This window comes from Delphinapterus leucas, chromosome 2, assembly GCF_059928025.1.
Source record: "Delphinapterus leucas isolate spDelLeu-1000000601 "Yukka" chromosome 2, BTC_Dleu_Yukka2, whole genome shotgun sequence".
Taxonomy (NCBI): Eukaryota; Metazoa; Chordata; class Mammalia; order Artiodactyla; family Monodontidae; genus Delphinapterus; species Delphinapterus leucas.
In genome coordinates, this window is record NC_143130.1 from 96,026,202 (window position 1) to 96,050,020 (window position 23,819).

The window sequence follows — 23,819 nt, forward strand, 5'->3', positions numbered from 1 at the left end:
TCTTAGTTGCGGCACACGGGATCTTCGTTGCTGCATGCGGGATCTTCGTTGCGGTGTGTGAACTCTTAGTTGCAGCATGTGGGATCTAGTTCCCCGACCAGGGATCAAACCCAGGCCCCCTGCATTGGGAGCGTGGAGTCTCAGTCACTGGACCATCAGGGAAGTCCCCAGCTTTGGTCTGTTTATTATAAACTTACATAAATGAAATCACTCAGTAAATATTTTATCAAACACATACTTCTATGTTGATATATATACATTGTTATTTTAATGGTTGCATAATATTCTACTGTATGAAAGGGCTATATTTAACCAATCCCCTGATAAAGGACATTTAGTTTATTTCTAGTTTTCCATAGTATAATCCACATTACAATTAGTAGCTCTGAGCAATTTATCTGGTTTATCTGAAGTGGAATTTCTGGGTTAAAGCAAATTTAAAATTTTGATGCTATTGCCAGATTGCCATCCAGAAAGATTATACTTAGCATAATTCCACCAATGATGCACGAAAATGCCTATTCCCCACACCAGCATTAGCACTGGACATTTTCATTTTAATCTTGGCCAATCATGGACACCCCCATTTCTCTGAATATTAACAATGCTGAGCATATTTCATGCTTATTTTGCCTATTTCAATTTCTTTTATGAATTACCTTTGCCCATATTTCTCTTGAGCAGTTTCTAACGTTTAAACTGATTTGTCAACTCATTCCTTGGCATTTAAGTCTTAAAGGAAAGACACATTATATATTCATTTTAGAGCTTTGTTTGAATCTTTGTTAAAATGATTCTAAGTTCTTACATAAAATCCAGTTTCCTGAGAAAACATATCGAGAATTAGCCACAACAAGGTAACTCAACACTGTAGGCCAACTCGGCCCCGCTTAGCTCTCTGGTCCTGAGCTTCAGATATAGGAGGGGGGTAAAGTGTGAGAAGCAATAAGAGCAGATAACATTTAAGAACACCCAGGATGTATTTCTCTCCATTCAATGTATCTAGTTAAACCTTTCAGGATAGTTCTGGGTCAAGACAGAGCAGTTCCTCACTAACCTACTCTAAAGTTCTTATTTCATTCCTTCCTCCAAAAATATTTTAAATGGATGAATAATAGACACATAATAAATGTTGAACTGAAGATAGGTCTTAATTATTCAGCCTTAATGCTGTTAAAAACCATCATTTATATTAGGTAAGAGCATTCAGTTTTCAGTTTAAGTCTTACTGTAGCTTGGCAAGGGAAACTTGAAGCTGGGAAATCGGACTTCAGCTAATGGAGGCTTCTTCCTTTCTCCTTAATTGCAAAACTTACAGAAATAGGAGCAAAGAATCTATATGTGTCTATGTGCGCTTATATATGGTGCAAAGCTCAAATCTCAACTGATACAATCAAATGTGTCCATGAGGAAATGTGTAATGTTTACTATATCTGGAGGGAAGAGTTCTAGGTCAGAAGAGTAAATTAGAAACAAATACATTCAATTCTCAATTTTAAATAAATCAAATCCATCAGTCAACCAATTACAGCCAACCATTACTAAAAGCCAAGTATAATCGTGCTCTGGCAGATATAAGACAAATATAACATGATCTTGAAGAACATACAATCTAGTAAGGGAACAAGACAGACAAACCTGAAACACTGAGGCACCATCCCTGAGAATGCTAAGCAGAATGCATATTATAAGTGGGGCAGCATTTCAGAGAAGGGCAAAATCACTGCTCATAGTAAAGGGGAGTTGAGGGTGTTAGGGTAGTTAGAAAGGCTCTGTGGGGAAGTGGGATTTGAGTTGGGCCTGGATGGATGGTAGGATTTGCATAGGTGGAGGGCAGACTGTGGATATTGGGACCCAGGGAACAGAGGCATAGAGGTGGCAGTTGGCAAGCTGCTGAGTGGAAGAAGCCTGATAAGCAAATGTGCATGTTGAGCAGTGCTGAGGACATGTGACTGCCCCAGCAGATGCTGCGGCCGCAGGGCGTCCCTGGGGAGCATCCTGGGGAACTGGCATGGTGTAGTGTTCTAGCCCACGCCACACTGTACTAGAGTCTGAGGCAAAAGTAAAACGCAGTACTATCGATCCTGTCCTTATTTAAAATTTTGATATTTTGTTCATCATGGATTTTTTTTTGCTGTTAATTTTGTCTTTTTTTTTTTTTTTTTTTTGTGGTACGTGGGCCTCTCACTGTTGTGGCCTCTCCCGTTGCACAGCACAGGCTCCGGACGCGCAGGCTCAGCGGCCATGGCTCACGGGCCCAGCCGCTCCGCAGCATGTGGGATCTTCCCAGACCAGGGCATGAACCCACGTCCCCTGCGTCGGCAGGCGGACTCTCAACCACTGCTCCACCAGGGAAGCCCTGCTGTTAATTTTGATTTTTAAAAGTATTGCATTAAAATATTATTTATTTTGATTACTGTGATTTGGGGCATCCCCTTAAATTTTGTGCCCCAGGCAAGTGCCTTACTTGCCTCCCCCTCATCCCGGCCCTGTGTTCTATTTCTGAAGTTTGAGGGTGGGGACATGGGTAATTATTTTATTATTTTAAATTATAGCTTATTCATATTACAAATAAGCTTTGGTTAGTGGACAGTATTTAATAAAAAAATTAATATAAAGAAATTAGAATTTTTAGGAGATTAATTTGGAACTTTGGACCCCAAAAAACATGACAGGGAAAAGAGCCCTTTGTGTTCCTGAGTCAGTCTCTAGGGTAGAGTAACTCCCTGTTGCTGCAGTGAATACACTCCAAGCAGAAAAGGTTGTCTTGTCCAGGTCTAAGTGGGTAAAAGATAACTGGGGTGGGGGGGCACCAGAAGCTGCTGTCCACTTGGAGATAGGCCTTGAGCAGCTCAGCTGCTGGAGCCCGAGTGGCTCTGCCACATGGACTGAGACAAGCTTCCACAAGGTGGGTGGGCTTGGCCCACTTCTCACATAAAACAAACCCATCCAGCTGTGCTCAAAGAGAAACTGCCCACTGGGCCAGAGTGCATACCACAGGTCATGGCCCAAGGAGCAATGCGAGATCTGTGAACGCTATAAATGTCTCTGGGCCACTTGCATGTAGGAGGAGAGGGCGTGTGTGACACAAAGAGTATTATTAGCACATCTAAAAATGTAACATCTGAAAAATCTGAAAGCTATTGTTCGTTAGGAAACTGGTGACTTATGAAAGATGACTTTGAGCCAGAGAAGTCAATAGCATGCAGCACAAATCGCAAAAAAAGGCCCGTGGAAAGGCAGAAACGTGCAGCTGCTCCCATCACTTGTCACCAGGTGCACTGCTCTGTCACTGGATTTGGACCTTCCAGTCAGCACCAATGTTCAGTGAGAACTTCTCCAGGTTCAGGGTGGATGTTTTGGCACAATATGTAAAAGCCACAGGCTGAGCTTTACCATCTAGATATCAAAATTGTAAAAGGGAAAGTTTGATGAACATCTAGGAGAGAAATTTTGAATTTAAAATGTTTCTGACTCTGTTATAAAACCTTATGCCCCATATAGGAGAATCCAAATTAATAGTACTTGTACCCATGGACTTCCATGAAATTTTAAAACATGAAACACTCCACTGTTTTGAGTGCAAGACTGATAGAAAACAAACTAAGGAACAAAGTGATTTGTCCAACAAATTCAGTAGGTAAAAAAGGATATATCCTATCCCATGTCCTTTAAGAAACTCCATAAACTCCATGAGCAGGATTCCCCAGGACTTCAGATATCTACAGTTTAAAAAAAATATTCAGAGAACCTACAATATTATTTCAAGTCCCAAATAATTTCCTTTAGGAAAATATTAACTGCTTACAACGAGCAGAAAGACCAGTTGATGAAGAGAAGCAGAATGGCCTCACGCCCTCTAGATACTAGTATATTTGACTCCTGCCAGAAAGAGCAGAGTCCACTTGGCTAAGGACATTTTGTCAGTTTTAGACTAATCATCTCTTCACTGCAGATACTTCTATGTTTACAAAAACAAATGGCCTGTTTCCTCACCAGGTGAGTGGCTGGTCACAGAAGATGGATGCTTCTTGAGGCCTAGGACCAAAATCTGCTCCACCACACACTTGCTGGGATAATGACCCCTCTTGTCAGCACAACTGGAATAGATATAACAAATGGCATTAGGAGAAGGAGAGGAATAGGGGTTTGGACTGGTTACCAGGTCACCATCCCGAGCCTTGTGAGTTCCCCTCCCATCTTTCTCTGTGGAGGCATGAAACATATAGTGGTCACATTTACTAGGATGAAGAGATGGAAAAAGATGACCCAATGTGCCGAGGACAAGCTAACCAGTAGTCTCCCTCTAACAAGCCATTTGGAGAGGCATCACTTAAGGATACTGAAGTCCCAAATGTCACTTGGATGCTACAATCAAATTGTAAGAAATCAGATACTTGATGAATGGCTGAAGAGATGAATAAATTGGATTAATGGGAATTTTTACTGAATTCTTTTTTATTTTTCAGAGAGGGAAGGAAAGGAAGACAGAGACAATAAGGAAGGGACGTTCATGAAGTGGTTGAAAAATACTCCTGGGGGGCTCCAGGCCAAGATGGCAACATAAAAGCCCTCTGAATTTCCCTCCTTCCACAGATGCACTGAATATAAAGCTACACATGGAGCAATTCCCTTTGAGAGAAATCCGGAAACTAGCTGAGTGACTCCTATACATTGGGTGACTGAGAAAATACCCACATCAAAACAAGTAGGAGGGACTTTCCTGGTGGTCCAGTGGGTAAGACTCCATGCTCCCAATGCAGGTGGCCCAGGATCGATCCCTGGCCAGGGAACTAGATCCCACATGCATGCTGCAACTAAGAAGTCGGAATGCCACAACTAAGACCCGGCACAGCCAAAATAAGCGATAAATAAATAAAAATAAGTTAAAAACAAAAAAACCAAAACAAGCAAACAAAGAAAACAATTAGGAGAGCAGAAGCAAGAAGAACTACAATTCTGCAGCCTGTGGAACGAAAACCGCGTTCACAGAAAGATAGACAAAAATGAAAAGGCAGAGGACTATGTACCAGATGAAGGAACAAGATAAAACCCCAGAAAACCAGCTACATGAAGTGGAGATAGGCAACCTTCCAGAAAAAGAATTCAGAATAATGATAGTGAAGATGATCCAGGACCTCGGAAAAAGAATGGAGGCAAAGATCGAGAAGATGCAAGAAATGTTTAACAAAGGCCTAGAAGAATTAAAGAACAAACACCTAGAAAAATTAAAGAACAAACAAACAGAGATGAACAATACAATAACTGAAATGAAAAATACACTAGAAAGAATCAATAGCAGAATAACTGAGGCCAAAGAACAGGTAAGTGACCTGGAAGACAGAATGGTGGAATTCACTGCCATGGAACAGAATAAAGAAAAAAGAATGAAAAGAAATGAAGACAGCCTAAGAGACCTCTGGGACAACATTAAATGCACCAACATTTGCATTATAGTGGACCCAGAAGGAGAAGAGAAAGGACCTGAGAAATTATTTGAAGAGATTATAGTCGAAAACTTCCCTAACATGGGAAAGGAAACAGCCACCCAAGCTCAGGAAGTGCAGAGAATCCCAGGCAGGATAAACCCAAGGAGAAACACTCCAAGACACATAGTAATCAAATTGACAAAAGTTAAAGACAAAGAAAAGTTATTAAAAGCAACAAGGGAAAAACGACAAATAACATACAAGGGGACTCCCATAAGGTTAACAACTGATTTCCCAGCAGAAACTCTACATGCCAGAAGGGAGTGGCATGATATATTTAAAGTGATGAAAGGGAATAAACTACAACCAAGATTATTCTACCCGGCAAGGATCTCATTCAGATTCAACAGAGAAATCAAAAGATTTACAGAAAAGCAAAAGCTAAGAGAATTCAGCACCACCAAACCAGCTTTACAACAAATGCTAAAGGAACTTCTCTAGGCAGGAAACACAAATGCTAAAGGAACTTTACAACAATAAATGTGAAAGGAACAAATGCTAAAGGAACTTCTTCTCTAAGTGGGAAACACAAGAGAAGAAAAGGACCTACAAAAACAAACCCAAAACAATTAAGAAAATGGTAATAGGAATATACATATCGGTAATTACCTTAAATGTGAATGGATTAAAGGCTCCAACCAAAAGACACAGGCTTGCTGAATGGATACAAAAACAAGACCCATATATATGCTGTCTACAAGAGACCAACTTCAGACCTAGGGATACATACAGACTGAAAGTGAAGGGATGGAAAAAGATATTCCATGCAAATGGAAATCAAAAGAAAGCTGGAGTAGCAATACTCATATCAGATAAAATAGACTTTAAAATAATGTTACAAGAGACAAGGAAGGACACTACATAATGATCAAGGGATCAATCCAAGAAGAAGATATAGGAATTATAAATATATATGCACCCAACACAGGAGTACCTCAGTACATAAGGCAGATGCTAATAGCTGTAAAAGAGAAAATCGACAGTAACACAATAATAGTGGGGGACTTTTAACACCTCACTTACCCAATGGACATACCATCCAGATGGAAAATTAATAAGGAAACCCAAGCTTTAAATGACACAATAGACCAGATACATTTAATTGATATTTATAGGACATTCCGTCCAAAAACAGATTACACTTTCTTCTCAAGTGCACACAGAACATTCTCCAGGATAGATCACATCTTGGGTCACAAATCAAGCATTGGTAAATTTAAGAAAACTGAAATCATATCAGGCATCTTTGACAACCACAATGCTATGAGATTAGAAGTTAATACAGGGAAAAAAATGTAAAAAACACAAACACATGGAGGCTAAACAACACGTTACTAAATAACCAAGAGATCTCTGAAAAAATCAAACAGGAAATCAAAAAATACCTAGAGACAAATGACAATGAAAACACGATGATCCAAAACCTATGGGATGGAGCAAAAGCAGTTCTAAGAGGGAAGTTTATAGCAATACAATCCTACCTCAAGAAACAAGAAAAATCTCAAATAAACAATATAACCGTACACCTATAGGAACTAGAGAAAGAAAAACAAACAAAACCCAAAGTTAGTCTAAGGAAAAAAATCATAAAGATCAGAGAAGAAATAAATGAAATAGAAACAAAGAAAACAGTAGCAAAGATCAATAAAACTAAAAGCTGGTTCTTTGAGAGATAAAATTGATAAACCTTTAGCCAGACTCATCAAGAAAAGGAGGGAGAGGACTCAAATCAATAAAATTAGAAATGAAAAAGGAGAAGTTACAATGGACACTGCAGAAATACAAAGCATCATAAAAGACTACTACAAGCAACTCTATGCCAATAAAATGGAAAACCTGGAAGAAATGGACAAATTCTTAGAAAGGTATAACCTACCAAGACTGAACCGGAAAGAAATAGAAAATATGAACAGACCAATCACAAGTAATGAAATTGAAACTGTGATTAAAACTCTTCCAACAAACAAAAGTCCAGGACCAGATGGCTTCACAGGTGAATTCTACCAAACATTTAGAGAAGAGCTAACACCCATCCTTCTCAAACTCTTCCAAAAAACTGCAGAGGAAGGAATACTCCCAAACTCATTCTACGAGGCCACCGTCACCCTGATACCAAAACCAGACAGAGATACTACAAAAAAATAAAATTACAGACGAATATCACTGATGAATATAGATGCAAAAATCCTCAAGAAAATACTAGCAAACAGAATCCAACAACACATTAAAAGGATCATACACCATGATGAAGTGGGATTTATTCCAGGGATGCAAGGATTCTTCAATATATGCAAATCAATCGATGTGATACACCATATTCACAAACTGAAGAATAAAAACCATATGATCATCTCAGTAGATGGAGAAAAAGCTTTTGACAAAATTCAACACACATTTTTAATAAAAACTCTCCAGAAAGTTGGCATAGAGGGAAGCTACCTCAACATAAGAAAGGCCATCTATGAAAAAAAAAAAAAAAAAAGTAGGAAAGGCTGAGACACACTCTCCATATAACCCCCACCCCTGGCATAGTCCCATAAAATTGGGAAGGAATCCCCAACTCCTGGCTTCTCCAGGAAGAGAGAAGGGTTTGGACCACAGTTCTAGTGTCCCTCCTTTCAAGGCTCCCACCTGAGGGATGGCCCTAAAATCACCTAGCTCTGATAGCCAAGAGGCTTAATGATAGCAAATAAAGAGGTAGTTGTTAATAGGCAGTGTGGCTATCCCCCCAGGGCTCAGTGCAGAGGGAGCAGGCAAAAACATCCATCGCACAGGTTCTCCCTGGAAGGGATTTGACTGCATACTTTCCCAGCTACTGCCTGAGTGTTCTAATCAGCCTGCAACTAGGTGCTGACTAAAATCTGCCCCTTTGGGACACGGATGGGTCTCAGCACATCCTCAACAACCGTGAGTCACTAAGAACAAAGATGGCAGCTTGGATAATCACAAAGGTGTGAGAAACAACAAGGAGCTCAGGCCCAGCTGATCGACGAGGTTCATCTCCTACATGAGACCAGTCTGTCAAGACTGGAAGAGGTGGCTGTCTTATCTAATGTGAGAAACCAACACAAAGAGTCAAGGAACATGAAACAGGAGAATAAGTTCCAAACAAAAGAACACGATTAATCTACAGAAACCGACCTCAACAAAATGGAGATAAGTTATTTACCTGATAGAAAGTTCAAACTAGTGGTCATAACGATGCTCACCAAGGTCAGAGAGCAATGCATGAACAAAGTGAGAATTTCAACGAAGACAGAAAATATTAAAACGTACCAAACAAAATATAGACCTGAAGAATACAAGAAGTGAACTGAAAAATTCAATAAATACTGCATGGTGTCATTTATATATGGAATGTAAAAAAAATTTCAAAAAAGGAAAGTTGAACTCATAGAAAAGAGAGTAGAATGGGGGTTGCTAGGGGCTGGGGGTTGGGGGAAGTAGAGAGAGGCTGGTAAAAGAGTACAAACTTTCAGCTATAAGATGAATAAGGTTTGAGAATCTAATGTATAACACGGTAAATATAGTTGATAATACTGTATTGCATAACTGAAATTTGCCAAGAGAGTAGAACTTAAATGTTCTCATCAAAAGGGGAAAAAAAGGGTTAAACATGTGAGGTGATGGATGTGTTAATTAACTTGATGATGGGAATACTTTCACAATGTGTACATATATCAAATCATCACATTGTATACTTTAAATATATTACAATTGTATTTTTATACTAGTATATTTTATTGAAATTTTATTTCTAAATTATACCTTAATGACCTAGAGATTATCATACTGAGTGCAGTGAGTCACAGAAGGAGAAATATCATATGATATCCCTTATATGCAGAATCTAAAAAGAAATTATACAAATGAACTTATTTACAAAACAGAATAAGACTCACAGACTTAGAGAATGAACTTACGGTTACCGGGGGGGAGGGATAGTTAGGCAGTTTGAGATCGACATGTACACACTGCCATATTTAAAATGGATAAGCAACAAGGACATACTGTATAGCACAGGGAACTCTGCTCAATGTTATGTGGCAGCCTAGATGGGACGGGAGTTTGGGGGAGAATGGATACATGTGTATGTATGGCTGAGTTGCTTTGCTGTGCACCTGAAACTATCCCAGCATTGTTAATCAGCTATTCTCCAATATAAAATAAAGAGTTAAAAAATAAAAAATAAAAAAAAAAAAAAATAAAGAGTTAAAAAAATTATACCTTAATGAACCTGGGGGGGAAAAATGAAGAATACTCCACAAGTGGCCTTCATCATTAATTTCTTAAAATAGCAGCTCTGCATTTGAGGATAGCATAATTTAAGAAAGCACACAGCTCTTTTAGCTGTCATTACCTGTTGATCAAAACACCTGAGGTGAATGAAAACTTCCTGTGCAAGAATTGCTTCTGGTGGAGGTATTGGAATGAATGACCATCATCGAGATAGAATTCACCCACAGCAGAACCCTGGAGAGTGAATCACGGATAGAGAATGTGCTTATATAATAGCTTTCTAGGAAAAGACTGTCGCCTCCCTAAACGAAATAATAGATTTTTAAATCTATGAAAAATTATGTTGAACAACTGCTTAATATTCAAGCTGTACAAAGCAGTCATACAATATATACACTTACTACACATTTGTGAAATAACATGAATAAACAAGTCACACAAGAGGAGGACAAGGAGTTAGGCCTTGTTGAAAGAGATTTAAACTATGAAGTATGGTCAGCGGCATAGGTGGCTTCCCCCAAAATACTATCCTAGAAGGTGACAACAGGTCAAGAAAAGTTCACAGAATGGAAATGAAATTAAAAGAAAAAATTGGTATACAACATATGAGATCAACTATCTTTAGAAGACCCTCCATTTAGAGAACGGTATCTAGTTCCTACTGTCTTTTAGTAGGAGGACCACTTTTGCATGTCAGATAATATCACAGCACTCCATATGGCAGTTCACTGTTATTGACAATGTTTCATGTGCTATGGACCTCGAGTTTCTTGTAATTATTCCATGGCCTCACATGAGCCCGAGGTCCATAGTTTGACCCAAGAAAACATGCTTAAATGAAACGGATTGAAAAGAAAGATGTAAGAAAAAGAAAGCTTAATTATTTTATAATATTTGCTTAAGGGGCTTCCCTGGTGGCGCAGTGGTTGAGAGTCCGCCTGCCGATGCAGGGGACACGGGTTCGTGCCCCGGTCCGGGAGGATCCCACATGCCGTGGAGCGGCTAGGCCCGTGAGCCATGGCTGCTGAGCCTGCGCGTCTGGAGCCTGTGCTCCGCAATGGGAGAGGCCACCACAGTGAGAGGCCCGCGTACAGGAAAAAAACAAAAACAAAAACATATATATATATATTTTTTTTGCTTAAGAGTAAGGATTTGTGTTTGGCACTGTATTTTGGCAGATGGCTAGAAGAGGAATCTGTTATAGGCCTCCTTTGGCTCAAAAGATCTCCTCAAAAGGACAGATCAACTCTGGATCTTTCCAGGTTTTACCCAAGGAGATTGTAATTGTTTGAGCCATCTGATGAGCATAGAAGTCATTGCATGAGACTGTGTCCCTGGAATGTTGCATAGACACAGGACCCTTTTACAGGAGACTGAGATTCAGGGCTAATCCGTATGGCAGGCTGCCTATGGCTCAATGAGCTTTCAGTCCAGTGGTAATCAATGTCAAGCTGCAGAGCACCAAGGGTCACAGTGCCCTAGAGGAAATTTCTATTATTTCTAGTTCTAAGAGTACCCTTAAGGATAATTCCAGGAAAGTCAGACAAGAAATGATTCAAAACTTTGATTTCTACATAAACTTCAGAAGCACCTATCCCGTAGATGGGGTTCACCACTTTTACATAGTGTCACATACTCAAAGGCTACAACTATAAAGAGATAGAGTAGTAACAAACAAGATGTGTAAAAGTAACATTTTTCAAATACCTTAGTGCTTAGGGCCACCCAGAGTCCATATGGGGAATCAGTCATGCAGCCCGTGGATCTTCCTATAGTTGTCTTTATTGGTACCACACTTCCACCTCGTTGAAACACTGGTATCTATAACAGAGCAACACTCTCAGAGAAGGAGGATTCATATAAGGCAATTTCAAAGTAGACTTTTAAAATATTTCATTGTACAAGACTCACATTTGTTACAAGTATAGACTCAAAGGCAAAATAAATTTGTGAACACAGAGATGGCAAATATGGGGGCCCTGGCATTAAAAGGAAAAGAGTTCAAACACTAAAAATGGTTCATTTTTAAATTATTAGGGAAACTTCTCACCCTTCATCAATTTATTATCTGTTCTGACTATAAGTAGCCTTTCCTGTTTTGTATTTTTAATTTTCCTGTCAATATAACAAACAAGTTTATTTCTAGGACCCTGCTAAAGAGGGAATTTGTCTGTCTGTATGAGCAGGCCCAGATGTACATATGTATGTCTTTATAAAAGATGGTAGGGACTTCCCTGGTGGTCCAGTGGTTAAGAATCTGCCTTCCAATGCAGGGGATGCAGGTTTGATCCCTGGTCGGAGAACTAAGATCCCACATGCTGCGGGGCAACTAAAGCCTGTAAGCCGCAACTACTGAGCCCATGCGCCACAACTAGAGAGAAGCCCACGGGCAGCAATGAAGAGCCCACACGCAGCAACGACAGATCCCATGTGCTGCAACTAAGACCTGACTAAGCCGGAAAAAAAAAAGATGGTAGTTTCTTGGTTTGGGAAAGATGACTGTTGTCCTTACTTCAGCCTATACCCTTCTTGCTCCTGCTTCCCTGATCACCAGGATGACTGACTCAATTCTGAGGGTAAAACTGTGAAACTTTTGCTATAGAAGCCACCAAGGGCACTTGAAGTGACTCTGACAACAGAGTAGGCATGGCCCCTATCTATGGGTCTTCTGGAATGGCATTCCCAGCCAGGACAGCCCAGTAGGTTTCCTGCCTCCCAGTGCAATCCTCTGTAAGGAAGCTCCCTGAATCACGTGAAGGCCTGTACTTTGCTCTGAGTAATGTACAAGCGGGAAGAAGAGCAAGAATACAGTAGTCCCCCCTTCCCCACGGGGGATTCATTCCAAGACCCCCAGTGGATGCCTGAAACCGAGGAGAGTACTGAACCCTATATAAAGGTATTTCCCCTACACTAATGGGCGGGTAGCACACACAGTGTGGATCTGCTGGACAGAGGGATGATTCATGTCCTGGGCAGGAGGGAGCAGGATGGCGCGAGATTTTGTCATGCTACTCAGCTCAGCGTGCAATTTAAAGCGTATGAATTGTATATTTCTGGAATTTTCCATTTTATGTTTTTGGACCACAGTTAATGTTTTTGGGTTTTTTCTTTTTAAAAAATTTTATTTATTTTTGGCTGCACTGGGTTTTCATTGCTGCACGTGGGTTTTCTCTAGTTGCGGCACGTGGGCTTCTCATTGTGGTGGCTTCTCTTGCTGTGGAGCATGGGCTCTAGGCGCGCAGGCTCAGTAGTTGTGGCACACGGTCTTAGTTGCTCTGTGGCATGTGGGATCTTCCTGGACTAGGGATTGAATCCATGGTCCCCTGCATTGGCAGGTGGATTCTTAACCACTGCGCCACCAGGGAAGTCCCACAGTTAATATTTTTGGGCCATGGTTGATTGAAGGTAAATGAAACTGTAGAAAGTGAAACCGCAGATAAGGGGGACTGCTGTATACATGAAGTTGGGAATCAGGATGGAAGTAGTCAAGATGTCCACCCTCTGCTTGACATGAAGTCAGCAGCAAGAAGTAAAGTACATTTACCTCCCCACCCTCATCAACCAATCTCTTCTTATTCTTTTTTTTTCCTTCAAAGAATGCGGCAGTAAGTTAGTATGAATGGGCTCTGGAGTAGGTGTTCAGTTGACCCGGGGTCTTGTCTCAGTTCTGCCACAATTAAGCTGCAACCCTGGACAAGGAATTTAACTTCTCTGAACCTCACTTTCTTCACCTGTAAGCATGAGGGATTCAAGTAGATGAATGGTGAGGTCTCTTCTAGACCTGAAGGTTGGCATCTGAAATCATTTTCTATATAATGGAGTTCATATTGCTGCTGAGAATTTTAAAAAATAATATCAATATCTCTTTATAAATCTTTACACTACTTAGGGCCTGTGGTAGTCATTGTGATTCAGCTGCAGGAGCAAACTTCCCTTCAGAAATGCAGCCTAGATGGGCCACTCTGAGTCTAAAACCATAACTCATAGCCTCCCCTTGGGCCTAGAGGTCCAACTAAAAACTCATGTTTTCTGAGTTGGTGTTGTAGAAGAATATTCTGTATGGTGTATGTGGAGACCATCATGTATACTCTCTGTTGTCAGTGTTATTATTTTTCTTAGACATACAAATGTAAATCAGAGTATTTTTTTTGTTGTTTTTGTTTTTGCGGTACGCGGGCCTCTCACTGTTGTGGCCTCTCCCGTTGTGGAGCACAGGCTCTGGACGCGCAGGCTCAGTGGCCATGGCTCACGGGCCCAGCCGCTCCGCGGCATGTGGGATCTTCCCGGACTGGGGCATGAACCCGTGTCCCCTGCATTGGCAGGTGGACTCTCAACCACTGCACCAGCAGGGAAGCCCCAGAGTATGTTTTTTATATTCTTTTTTTTCTCACATTTAACAGCCTTATTGATATAATTCATGTCATACAATTCACCCATTTATAGTGTACAATTAAATGTTTTTTAGTATATTCAAAGTCATGCAACCATTACCATAATCAATTTAAAATCACCCCAAAAAGAAACACTATACCCATTAGTGGTCACTCCCCATTGCTCCCAAAACCCTCTCCCTGCCTTCAGCTCTAGGCAACCACTATCGTGCAGAACACTGATGTCCTTGGTTCTTTCTATGTAGGCACATGTTATGGACTAAATGTGTCCCCACAAAATTCACGTTGAAGCCCCAACCCCCAAAGTGACTGTACTTGGAGACAGGGCCTTTACAGAGGTAATTAAGACTAAATCAGGTCATAGGAGTGGAGCCCTGATCCAAATGATTAGTGTTATAAGAGACAAGAGAGCTCACTCTCTCCCTCTGCCATGTGAGGACACAGCAAGGTGTCTGTCTACATGCCAGGAAGAGAGCCCTCACCAGGAACCGAATTGGTTGGAACCTTGATTTGGGACTTCCAGCCTCTAGAACTGTGAGAAAAGAAATTTCTGTTGTTGAAGCCACCCAGTCTATGGTATCCTGTCATGGCAGCCCGAGTAGACAAATACAGCACAATAGGTAAAAATAACAGTCTGAAAATAACTTACCGTGTCCAAGGCTACTGGGATCTTTACAGTACATGCTCCTTCCCAATGAGCAAATGTCTTAGAGTCATACCAGACCTGAAAAGAAACAGACCCTAATGAAAAAGAGTATATAAGCAACTCTGTTCACAATTTCATTATTTAGTGAAACATCCATTTATCTGGATTTCAAATAACCAGAAAGCTAAAATAAATACAATTAAAAAAATAAAAACACCTTGAGTAGAAGTTAGGAAGAACATATGCTTTTAAAAAGATCCCAAAGGAAAAACCTAGTACTGTGACAGATTAAGCTGACTAAAAGGCCATTCATTTTTCCATTCATCCATCCAAAAGTTATTTATAGATCAATCTACCATGCGCCCAGCATCGCTGGGTACACACAAGTGAACAGAGAGACACAGAACCTGCCCTCATGGATTTTACAGTCCAGTTGGCTTATAAAAACTTAATGATCAGCACCTCCCTTGTGGCACAGTGGTTAAGAATCCGCCTGCCAATGCAGGGGACATGGGCTTGAGCCCTGGTCCAGGAAGATCCCACATGCTGCAGAGCAACTAAGCCCATGTGCCACAACTACTGAGCCTGCGCTCTAGAGCCCGTGAGCCACAACTACTGAGCCCACGTGCCACAACTTCTAAAGCCCACATGCCTAGAGCCCGTGCTCCACAAGAGAAGCTACTGCAATGAGAAGCCTGCGCACCGCAACGAAGAGTAGCCCCCGCTCGCCACAACTAGAGAAAGCCTGTGTGCAGCAACAAAGACCCAATGCAGCCAAAAATAAATAAATAAAAATTTTTTAAAAAACAAAAAAACTTAATGATCTAGTAGTGAAAAAGACAATGGAAGAGAGAAAACCACAACAAAGCAGAAAAAGCACATTGCAAGCAAACAGATTACAAATGAGGCAGAAAAAAAAGTGTCAGACGGGGAAACAGATCTTAGAGAAAAACAAATGGAAACTTGGATTACTACTATAGTGTCATTGTTTCTTAACAGAGTTCAATTCAGGGATGAGGTTCAAACTCTTACCTGAGAGGCCTGTCAAGGGGGTTTACTTGCTAAAGTGCCAAAAAAGTCCTGCAAAGTAATTTGGTGGGATAAATCCTTAAGATACCATCAGAAGCAGCAAGAAAACAAAACCTTTTTCTCTCTTCTAGTTCAATGTAATTTCTGGCAGCCACAGAGTCTATTTCGCAAGTTCACCTCCTGGAATTACCAGAGCCTTTATAAAGCTGGGCTGTTGAATCTGTCATTGTCTGGCTGTGAATGTGAGAGGGCTGTGACCTGACAGTTGCTAGCTACAGTGAACTCTTAATTCAACTGGATCAGCCCCACCTTGTCATGAAGTATTATCTTTGGCTGGATTCAATTTGCTAATGTTTTGTCAAGGATTTCTGCGTCTGTGTTTACAAGGGATTTTGTCTTAGCTTTCTTTTCTCGTAATGTCTTTCTTTGGTGAATTCTACTAGCTTTAGATAAAAAGCTGGTGGGAGTGAAAGGTAAAAAAAAAAAAAGGATTCAAACAATATTTGGGGATTTCCTGTCGACCATTTCTAACTAACTGAAACGAGAGGTATAGAGTGTGTGCTCTGGTGCCATATTCAAAGATCTCCAGCCTAGGAAGCATACAACTGGTACAAAACATAATGTAGATCAGACCCAGAGCTTAGTCACCAAGCTCCTCACCCAGCAAGTACTTACAGAAGGCCTACTATGGGCCACGTGCCCATCTAGATGCTGGGGATACAGCAGAGACCATAACAGATAAAAATCACTGCCCTCAAAACGCTAACATTCTAATGGGAGAGATAAATAATAAACAAAACATAAAAGTAAATACACAGGATGTTTAAAATGGCATGTTCTGTGGAGAAATATAAAGGACGAAGGAGGGCTGGACAGAACCGGGGCAGTGGGAGTAGTTTATAATCTTTTTTAAAATTTTATTTTATTTATTTATTTTTCGCTGCATTGGGTTTTTGCTGCTGCATGCGGGCTTTCTCTAGTTGCGGAGAGCGGGGGCTACTCTTTGTAGCAGTGTGCGGGCTTCTCATTGCATGGCTTCTCTTGTTGCGGAGCACAGGCTCTAGGAGCGTGGCCTTCAGTAGTTGTGGCACGCGGGCTCAGTAGTTGTGGCTCGCGGGCTCTAGAGTGCAGGCTCAGTAGTTGTGGCACATGGGCTTAGTTGCTCTGCGGCATGTGGGATCTTCCCGGACCAGGGCTCGAACCCGTGTCCCCTGCATTGGCAGGTGGATTTTTAACCACCGCGCCACCAGGGAAGCCCCGGTTTATAATCTTAAACAGGGTGTCAGAGAAGCCCTCCCCGATAAACAGATTTGCAGGAGAGGGAATGGGCCACACAGAAACACGGGGAAGGTGACAGCAAGGCCTTTAGATAGCTCCCTGCACAGTGTGATGCACTACTAGCTAACCAGCAAGGTAAAGTTCTGGCAAGAAACGGCTTGGCTTTCCTACCCAGGCTTTGGGAAGATGTAGCAACAGAAACAATCACAGAACAGTCTGGGAAATAGTGTTGAAGGAATAGGTTACATAGTCACAACAATGTGATTGAAATATTAATAGGTCATTATAGAAATTTGTGGTTAAGTCAGAAAGGGAGCTCGTTCTTCTCAATGGGAACTTACGCTTTGTCAGAATCGACTTGAGAAACTCTCAGCAGAAATGCTTGGCAGGACAATTTATTTAGCTGTTGTTATATTTAACTTTTTTCTCAGGTTTCTGCTTGGCAGGGGAACCTTTGTAAAGAGCCCCACCTTCAGAACTACAAATTACTAGAGAAACCAAGCAGAAAGAACATCATTCATGAGCACTCTGTAGAAAAGCCTGGTTATTGTCATATCAGTAATGACAAGTGTAGTGGGCTGAATGGTGGCTCTTCAAAAAGATATATTTGCTTCCTAATCCCTGGACGGAGTGAATATTACTTTCTATGGTAAGAGATTTGACTAAATTAAGGATCTTGAGATAAGGAGGTAATCTGGAATTATTCAGATGGTCACTAAATAACATCACAAGTGTCTTATAAGAGACAGTGGTAGGGGAGACACAGACACACACTGTGAAGATGGAGGCATGGACTGAAGTGATGCAGCTAGAAGCCAAGGAATGCCAAGGAGTGCAGGCAGCCACCAGAAGCTAGGAGAGCGGTATGGAACAGATTCTCCCTCAGAGCCTCCAGAAGGAACCAGACCTGGTGACACCATGATTTCAGACTTCAAGCCTCCAGAACTGTGAGAGCACAAATTTTTGTCATTTTAAGCCACCAAGTTTGAAGGGAAGAGACGTGAGGCATGTAAGGTATGCGGATGTTTGTCATTTACTTTTACCTCACTTGATCCTGGCAGAAACACATCAACCACAGTAGCTTTTGGTTCTGTGACTGGGTGAACCAATAAAGCGCTTCCTGAAAAGTGGAGAAGAAATAAAGTTGAATATCATGATAAGAGGTCTGAAAACATCCCTTCTCTTTGTGGTTTCAAAGACCACTCAACTGAACTTCTTGAAGGTAGAGATCTTGGTGAGTTGAACCAATGATTCATCAGGGAGATGCACTGTTAGTTAGAAAGAGGACAGGTGCTCAGAGGTAACTGTATTATTACCTGTCATTAATCCTCCTATGGTATAGTAGGATTACAGGCAGGGACCCTGACAAGTCTGGCACAGCCTTATTTTGTGCATAACTGTCATCTGAAAGCACCATTGCACTTCTCTAAGTGCTTCATTGTTTGCTATACATGACTTTGAATGTGGTGAGTCTACAACTGTGACCCAGAAGTGTGGTCCACATAGATACTCAGGTCCTCTTCCTTGGGCAGGTATCACTGGAAGCCTGTAATTCTCTTAAAGGCAATCTGGATTATTAATTTCATTTTGATCTTGGCACCACCATATGTAAAATTCATCCATTTATGAATTTGCTCTTTAATTCAACAAATATTCATTGAGTTCCTCCTGAGTCCCAGGCACTGTGCTAAGGCTCTGGGGACAGAGTGACAAATAAGACAGACATGGTCCCCACCCTCATGAAGTTTACAGTCAGTAAAGACAGATATTAAACAAGTAATTACAAATTAATTAGAGTTAAGACAAATACCAAAAAGATGAAAGTACAAAATGGAATGAAATTTACATAACAAGAGGGACTGACTTTGACTAATGCAGGTGGAATTAGGTATTAGGAAGCAATTTTGGTCAGGGAAATTTTCTCCAGGGGAAGTAGCTTTGAAATTTGAGACCTAAGAATGAGTGGAGACCAAAAGAGATAGGTTGTTTACATTTTGGGGTTTCTGCTCTTTAGAAATGGAATTCACCTTTTGGGCAATTCTGTGTTGAGCCTGGCTTCTTGACCCCATTCCACAAATGATAAACTTCCATGTTCCAAATCTGGTTAACCCTTGTTAAAGAAGAGGCCAACCAAAACAAACAAACAAAAAAACCCCAAAAAACCAAAACCAAAAAAACCCAAAAAACAAAACAAACAAAAAAACCAAACCCAAAACAAACAAACAACCCTATCTTGCATACGAAATAAGCTCTTCTGAGCCTTTACTATCTGGTTTACTTTTTTCTACTTCCCTTCCCTGTGGTGGTATCATAAGGCTTAGGAGTGGACCCAGACAAGAATCCCAACTTACATCCACAAATAAAATGGGTTTATGTGAAGTTAACATGTTATGCGAAGCGCTGCATGACAAGAGAATAGAGCTGTGATCCCACTAATACACTAAAGATCTTGGTGATGGAATTTCTTTTATTTTTGTTTTTGGCTTTCTTGAGATTAGGGATTTTTAAGCATTCTTACACTAGAAAATACAATAAGGAAAACATAATTAAAGTATTTATCATAACTATAATTAATCAAGAAATGCTCACCCAGCATGTATTCATCTTCCACACTGAAAGTCTCTAATTCATCAGGGAACTCTACCCACAGAGGCCTGGGGAAAGGAAAAAAGAAATTTCTTACTTCAATATCATTAGATTTTTATTATAATTCAGTCACTTAGATTTTCAGTTTTATAACTATTCAAAGGAAATTGGAAAAAGCCAAGACTCTTTTTGTATGATTCATGATTTTATGAGGGCTTCCCTGGTGGTGCAGTGGTTAAGAATCTGCCTGCCAATGCAAGGGACACAGGTTCGAGCCCTGGTCCGGGAAGATCCCACATGCCATGGAGCAACTAAGCCCGTGTGCCACAACTACCGAAGCCTGCGCGCCTAGAGCCCACGCTTCGCAACAAGAGAAGCCACCGTAATGAGAAGCCCGCGCACTGCAATGAAGAGTAGCTCCCACTCGCTGCAACTAGCGAAAGCCCACATGCAACAACGAAGACCCAACACAGACAAAAATAATAAATTAAATAAATACATTTATAAAAAAAGATTTTATGAGCACTTGTTATGATTACTATATATTTTTCTTATGTGAAAGAGCTATGTATTAGCTTAAATGGTTCAATGAAAGCTTGAGAATTCTGGTACCTGAAATTTCCCCTTCTTATTGTTGAGCACTAAATACTACTCTGACAGAATCGGAGCTTTGTCCAAGTCCAAATGCCTAACACGTTTGGTGTAAAACAACTTAAATGTTTGTAAAACCGAATTTTATAGTGTTGTAAAATCTGTGCCATTTTTTCATTCTGTCACTGCTTTTCATGAATCGTTAATCATTGCCTATTTAAATAAAAATAATTGTTTTTTCTTGTTCTCAAGCTGGCAACATTTTTGGAGGTTTCAGAAACTTGTGTGGGTTTTGAGTTTTGTTTTATTGTTATTGTACACAACTAACTAGGAGGCACATGGGCTTATAAAAATCATAAAACTTTCAATATCTATGTATCTGGATATTAACCTAATGGTTCTAATATTATTTTCAATTTCATGAGGAAAAGATATTTTTTAACAAGAGAAACTTATTTTTAGTTTATTCACTAGCCTTTGTAATAATCTATTCCTTTTCTACTAAATATAACAAAGCAGCGGTCTCTAAACCTGGTTGATGTCTAAAATCACCAGGGAAACTTCTAACAAATATATATCCCTGGAACTTAACCAAGGGATTCCTAGTAGGTTTGGTGGTATGGCCTTGGAATCTGTATTTCTCAAAAGCTCCTCGGATGATTCTGATCTGAGCCAGACTGAGGAACTGCTAATCTAGAGGTCTTGATGTATTTACTATGTTTGTCTCCGTGTGTACTGTTCTCTAACCCAGAAAGTTGGTATTCACATCCTGTCTTCAAAATAGAATCAGAATATAACTCATACACTAGGAAAAGCCCTAAGGGTAAGATAGAGCTAAGCCTGGCAGAATAAGTTGTTCTTCATGAGAGGATGCTTGTGGGTGCTGGGACGAAAAAACAACTTTCCTCTACCCGTCTAGGTTCTTCTGGCTGGTCTAAGAATTAAATTGACATGAGAGTATTTAACAGGAGAAAATCAAATTTAATTATGTACATATGAGGGGGTTCCATAAAAATATGATGCCTAAGGACAAGATCGGCAATTGAGGCTTATATAACACCTGAGAAAAGGAGAAGGGAGTGGGTTTGGGACTTCAAAGGGGAGGAAGGATATTCACTCGGAGATGGAAAAACAAATGTTTGGTAAACAAATGTTTGCTGGGCCATGCAGAGAAAATGGGACACAGAGAGGACTTCGGTCCCCACGTTCCCCCTACCATGCTTAGCTCATGTTCCTTGTAGATATCTCTGATGATAATGTACTTCCTGGACCAGGTCCTTTAACTAAATTCTTTTAGGCAGTTAAGGAGGAGGTTAAAAAGAAAGACTTCCTGAGCCTTTTGTTTCTTAAAAACAATCAGCCCCCAAGAATCCTCAAGCCAAAGAGACACATTTTGCGGTGGCAAGTTTTGTAGGGGAACTACATGGGTTAAATATTGGATGAATTCAGTTACAAAGTCACTTCCTTTTTCTTTTCTTTCTTTCTCCTATTTCTGTCTCCTACCAGATATTAACACTTGAACCACCAAGTAGCAGGAGATCTAGTTTTTATCTTCTGTGACCTCCACTGCCTGACCCTGCTCACAGTTGGTGCTCAATAAGCCGATTGGCACTTGGTTAAACACCTGGCTTTTCTTTGCAATCACTGTAGTCACTCCATTGCCAGTGGCTGAGGGGATCTTCTGGTAGAGACTGGTTGCTGGTGTGACTGGTGAAGCCTGTTTACCTCATGACGGGTTGGGAAGCCACGTGTGCAGAGTAGAACAGAGAATACCAGTAGGGCAGGAGGGCATAGCGCTCTCTGATGGCTTCTTGGATGAGCCGGGTGTGCTCCTCCCCAAAGAGCCAGGGTTCCCGTCGCTTGGTGTTCTTGGTGGCATGGCCACGGAAGAAGGGCTGGTAGGCTCCGGCCTGGTACCACCGCACTAGCAGCTCTGCCTCTGGATTCCCGATGAAGCCGCCTACATCCGCTGATTAGTCAATTAAGAAAGGTTGAGTCAGACACCCAGGCGTCTAACAGACGATGTACACAGGTAAGATAAGTCCTTGAAGACGGACAGGGCAAAGGCGCTGTATGCACACTCAAAATGACAGCATAAAACTGTGGCCTCAAATTAGGGAGCACATACTAAAAAACTCAAGGCTGTTTGGGGATCTGACAGTACGCTCTTTGAATATATTTTTTTCCTGTCAAAAGGCTTTACTGCAAGATCAACATTTCTGTATGTCCTGAGCCCAGGTAACCCAGAAATTGCAAAATGTCTGCCTGATTCAATAAGTCTGTGTTTAGGGGTGGGGTGGCGGTTTGGCAATTGATTTCGTTTGAAATCAACAGCTGAAGCAAGATAAAAATTACAGAAAGAACTAAAGGGAAAGATATAATCAGAATTAGAGGTTTAGGGAGAAATTCGTGCTTATCCCTTAAGCAGGATACATATTCCTTGTATTGAATGTGGACCAATGCCATAAAAAACCACATCTATCAAAAAGTGATATTAAGGTGCTCCCAGGCCCACTGAAAACAAGGAGCAGCTGGACCTGTAGCCATGCTGAACACCTTCCATACTGGGATCTCTCACCTGCAGGGAATTGTTAGGATTAGGGAAAGGCAGCCCATCAGAGAATCTTATTTTAATTAAATTTATCTTTTCAGAGAGAGAGAGAGAGAGAGAGAGAGAGTGTGAGAGAGAGAGAGAGTGTGTGTGTGTGTGTGTGTGTGTGTGTGTGTGTATGTGTGTGTATTTAACAGTTAAAACGTGTCACAGGCTGATTTCTGATTTGCTAAATTCTTTGTAGTTCTCTCCATTTTTCTCACTTTCAGGTAGAAAAGGCATGTTTTAAGAAGAGAAACTCCGTTATCAAGAGTGTCTAAGGAGGGAGCAGTAAGAGAATGAGGGAAAGAAACATTCTGGCTCACTTTCTGATGACTTTCTTCATGTCCTCAGTTCAGACAGTACACACACAGCTCTGAAGCATCCCCTTCACTCTCCTCTCTAGTCTGCTCTCCTTCACTCTCCTCATTTTCTTTTTCCCATGTTTACCCCTGTTTCCCATCCAAGTACTAACCAGGCCTGACCCTGCTTAGCTTCTGAAATCAGAGGAGATCGGGCACGTTCAGGGTGGTATGGCCATAGAGTATCCCTGTTGAAAACAGCTCACAAGAAGAGATCTGTGACCAGCTTTGATGAAAATACCCTCCCTTTATATGGCTGATTGATTTTGTTCTGCAGTGGAGGCTAACAGCATTGTAAAGCAACCACACTCCAATAAAAATTAATAATAATAATAAAAAGAAAACACCCTCCCTTTGATTTTCTCTCACGTCAAGCTTGAGGATATCACTTACCTCCACAAAAAGAGATCCCAGTCACGCTGAGGGTGAGTAACATAGGGATAGAAATTTTCAGGTAACTCCACTCTGCTGTGTTGTCACCTGTCCACACAGCACCTTTGGTCATCAGTAAGAAGGTATTAAAAGAAAAAAAATCACAAATCAGCCCAGGTACTCAATTTCATATTTAGATTCCTTATTTGTAATAGGCAAACCAACATAAAGGAAAACATTTCTTTC

At 40.9% G+C, this 23,819-nt stretch overlaps 1 protein-coding gene across 9 annotated transcripts in view; it reads right to left on the reverse strand.

The window, feature by feature from the left end:
* Nucleotides 1–23,819, reverse strand: part of GANC (glucosidase alpha, neutral C) — an 82,724-nt gene that overhangs the window by 6,765 nt on the left and 52,140 nt on the right. For 3 of the 9 annotated variants that reach the window (XM_022587365.3, XM_022587368.3, XM_022587366.3), the window contains exons 16-23: nt 23,595–23,696; nt 21,975–22,218; nt 19,662–19,726; nt 18,116–18,192; nt 14,769–14,843; nt 11,436–11,549; nt 9,850–9,962; nt 3,997–4,100 (exon numbers count right to left, since the gene is read on the reverse strand). In XM_022587365.3, the coding sequence (XP_022443073.1) occupies nt 3,997–4,100; nt 9,850–9,962; nt 11,436–11,549; nt 14,769–14,843; nt 18,116–18,192; nt 19,662–19,726; nt 21,975–22,218; nt 23,595–23,696 (894 nt within the window). Of the gene's footprint in view, nt 1–1,477; nt 3,400–3,996; nt 4,101–9,849; nt 9,963–11,435; nt 11,550–14,768; nt 14,844–18,115; nt 18,193–19,661; nt 19,727–21,974; nt 22,219–23,594; nt 23,697–23,819 lie in introns of those variants that run through there. The other 6 variants (XM_022587362.3, XM_022587361.3, XR_002646562.3 and 3 more) reach the window with 4 other exon arrangements.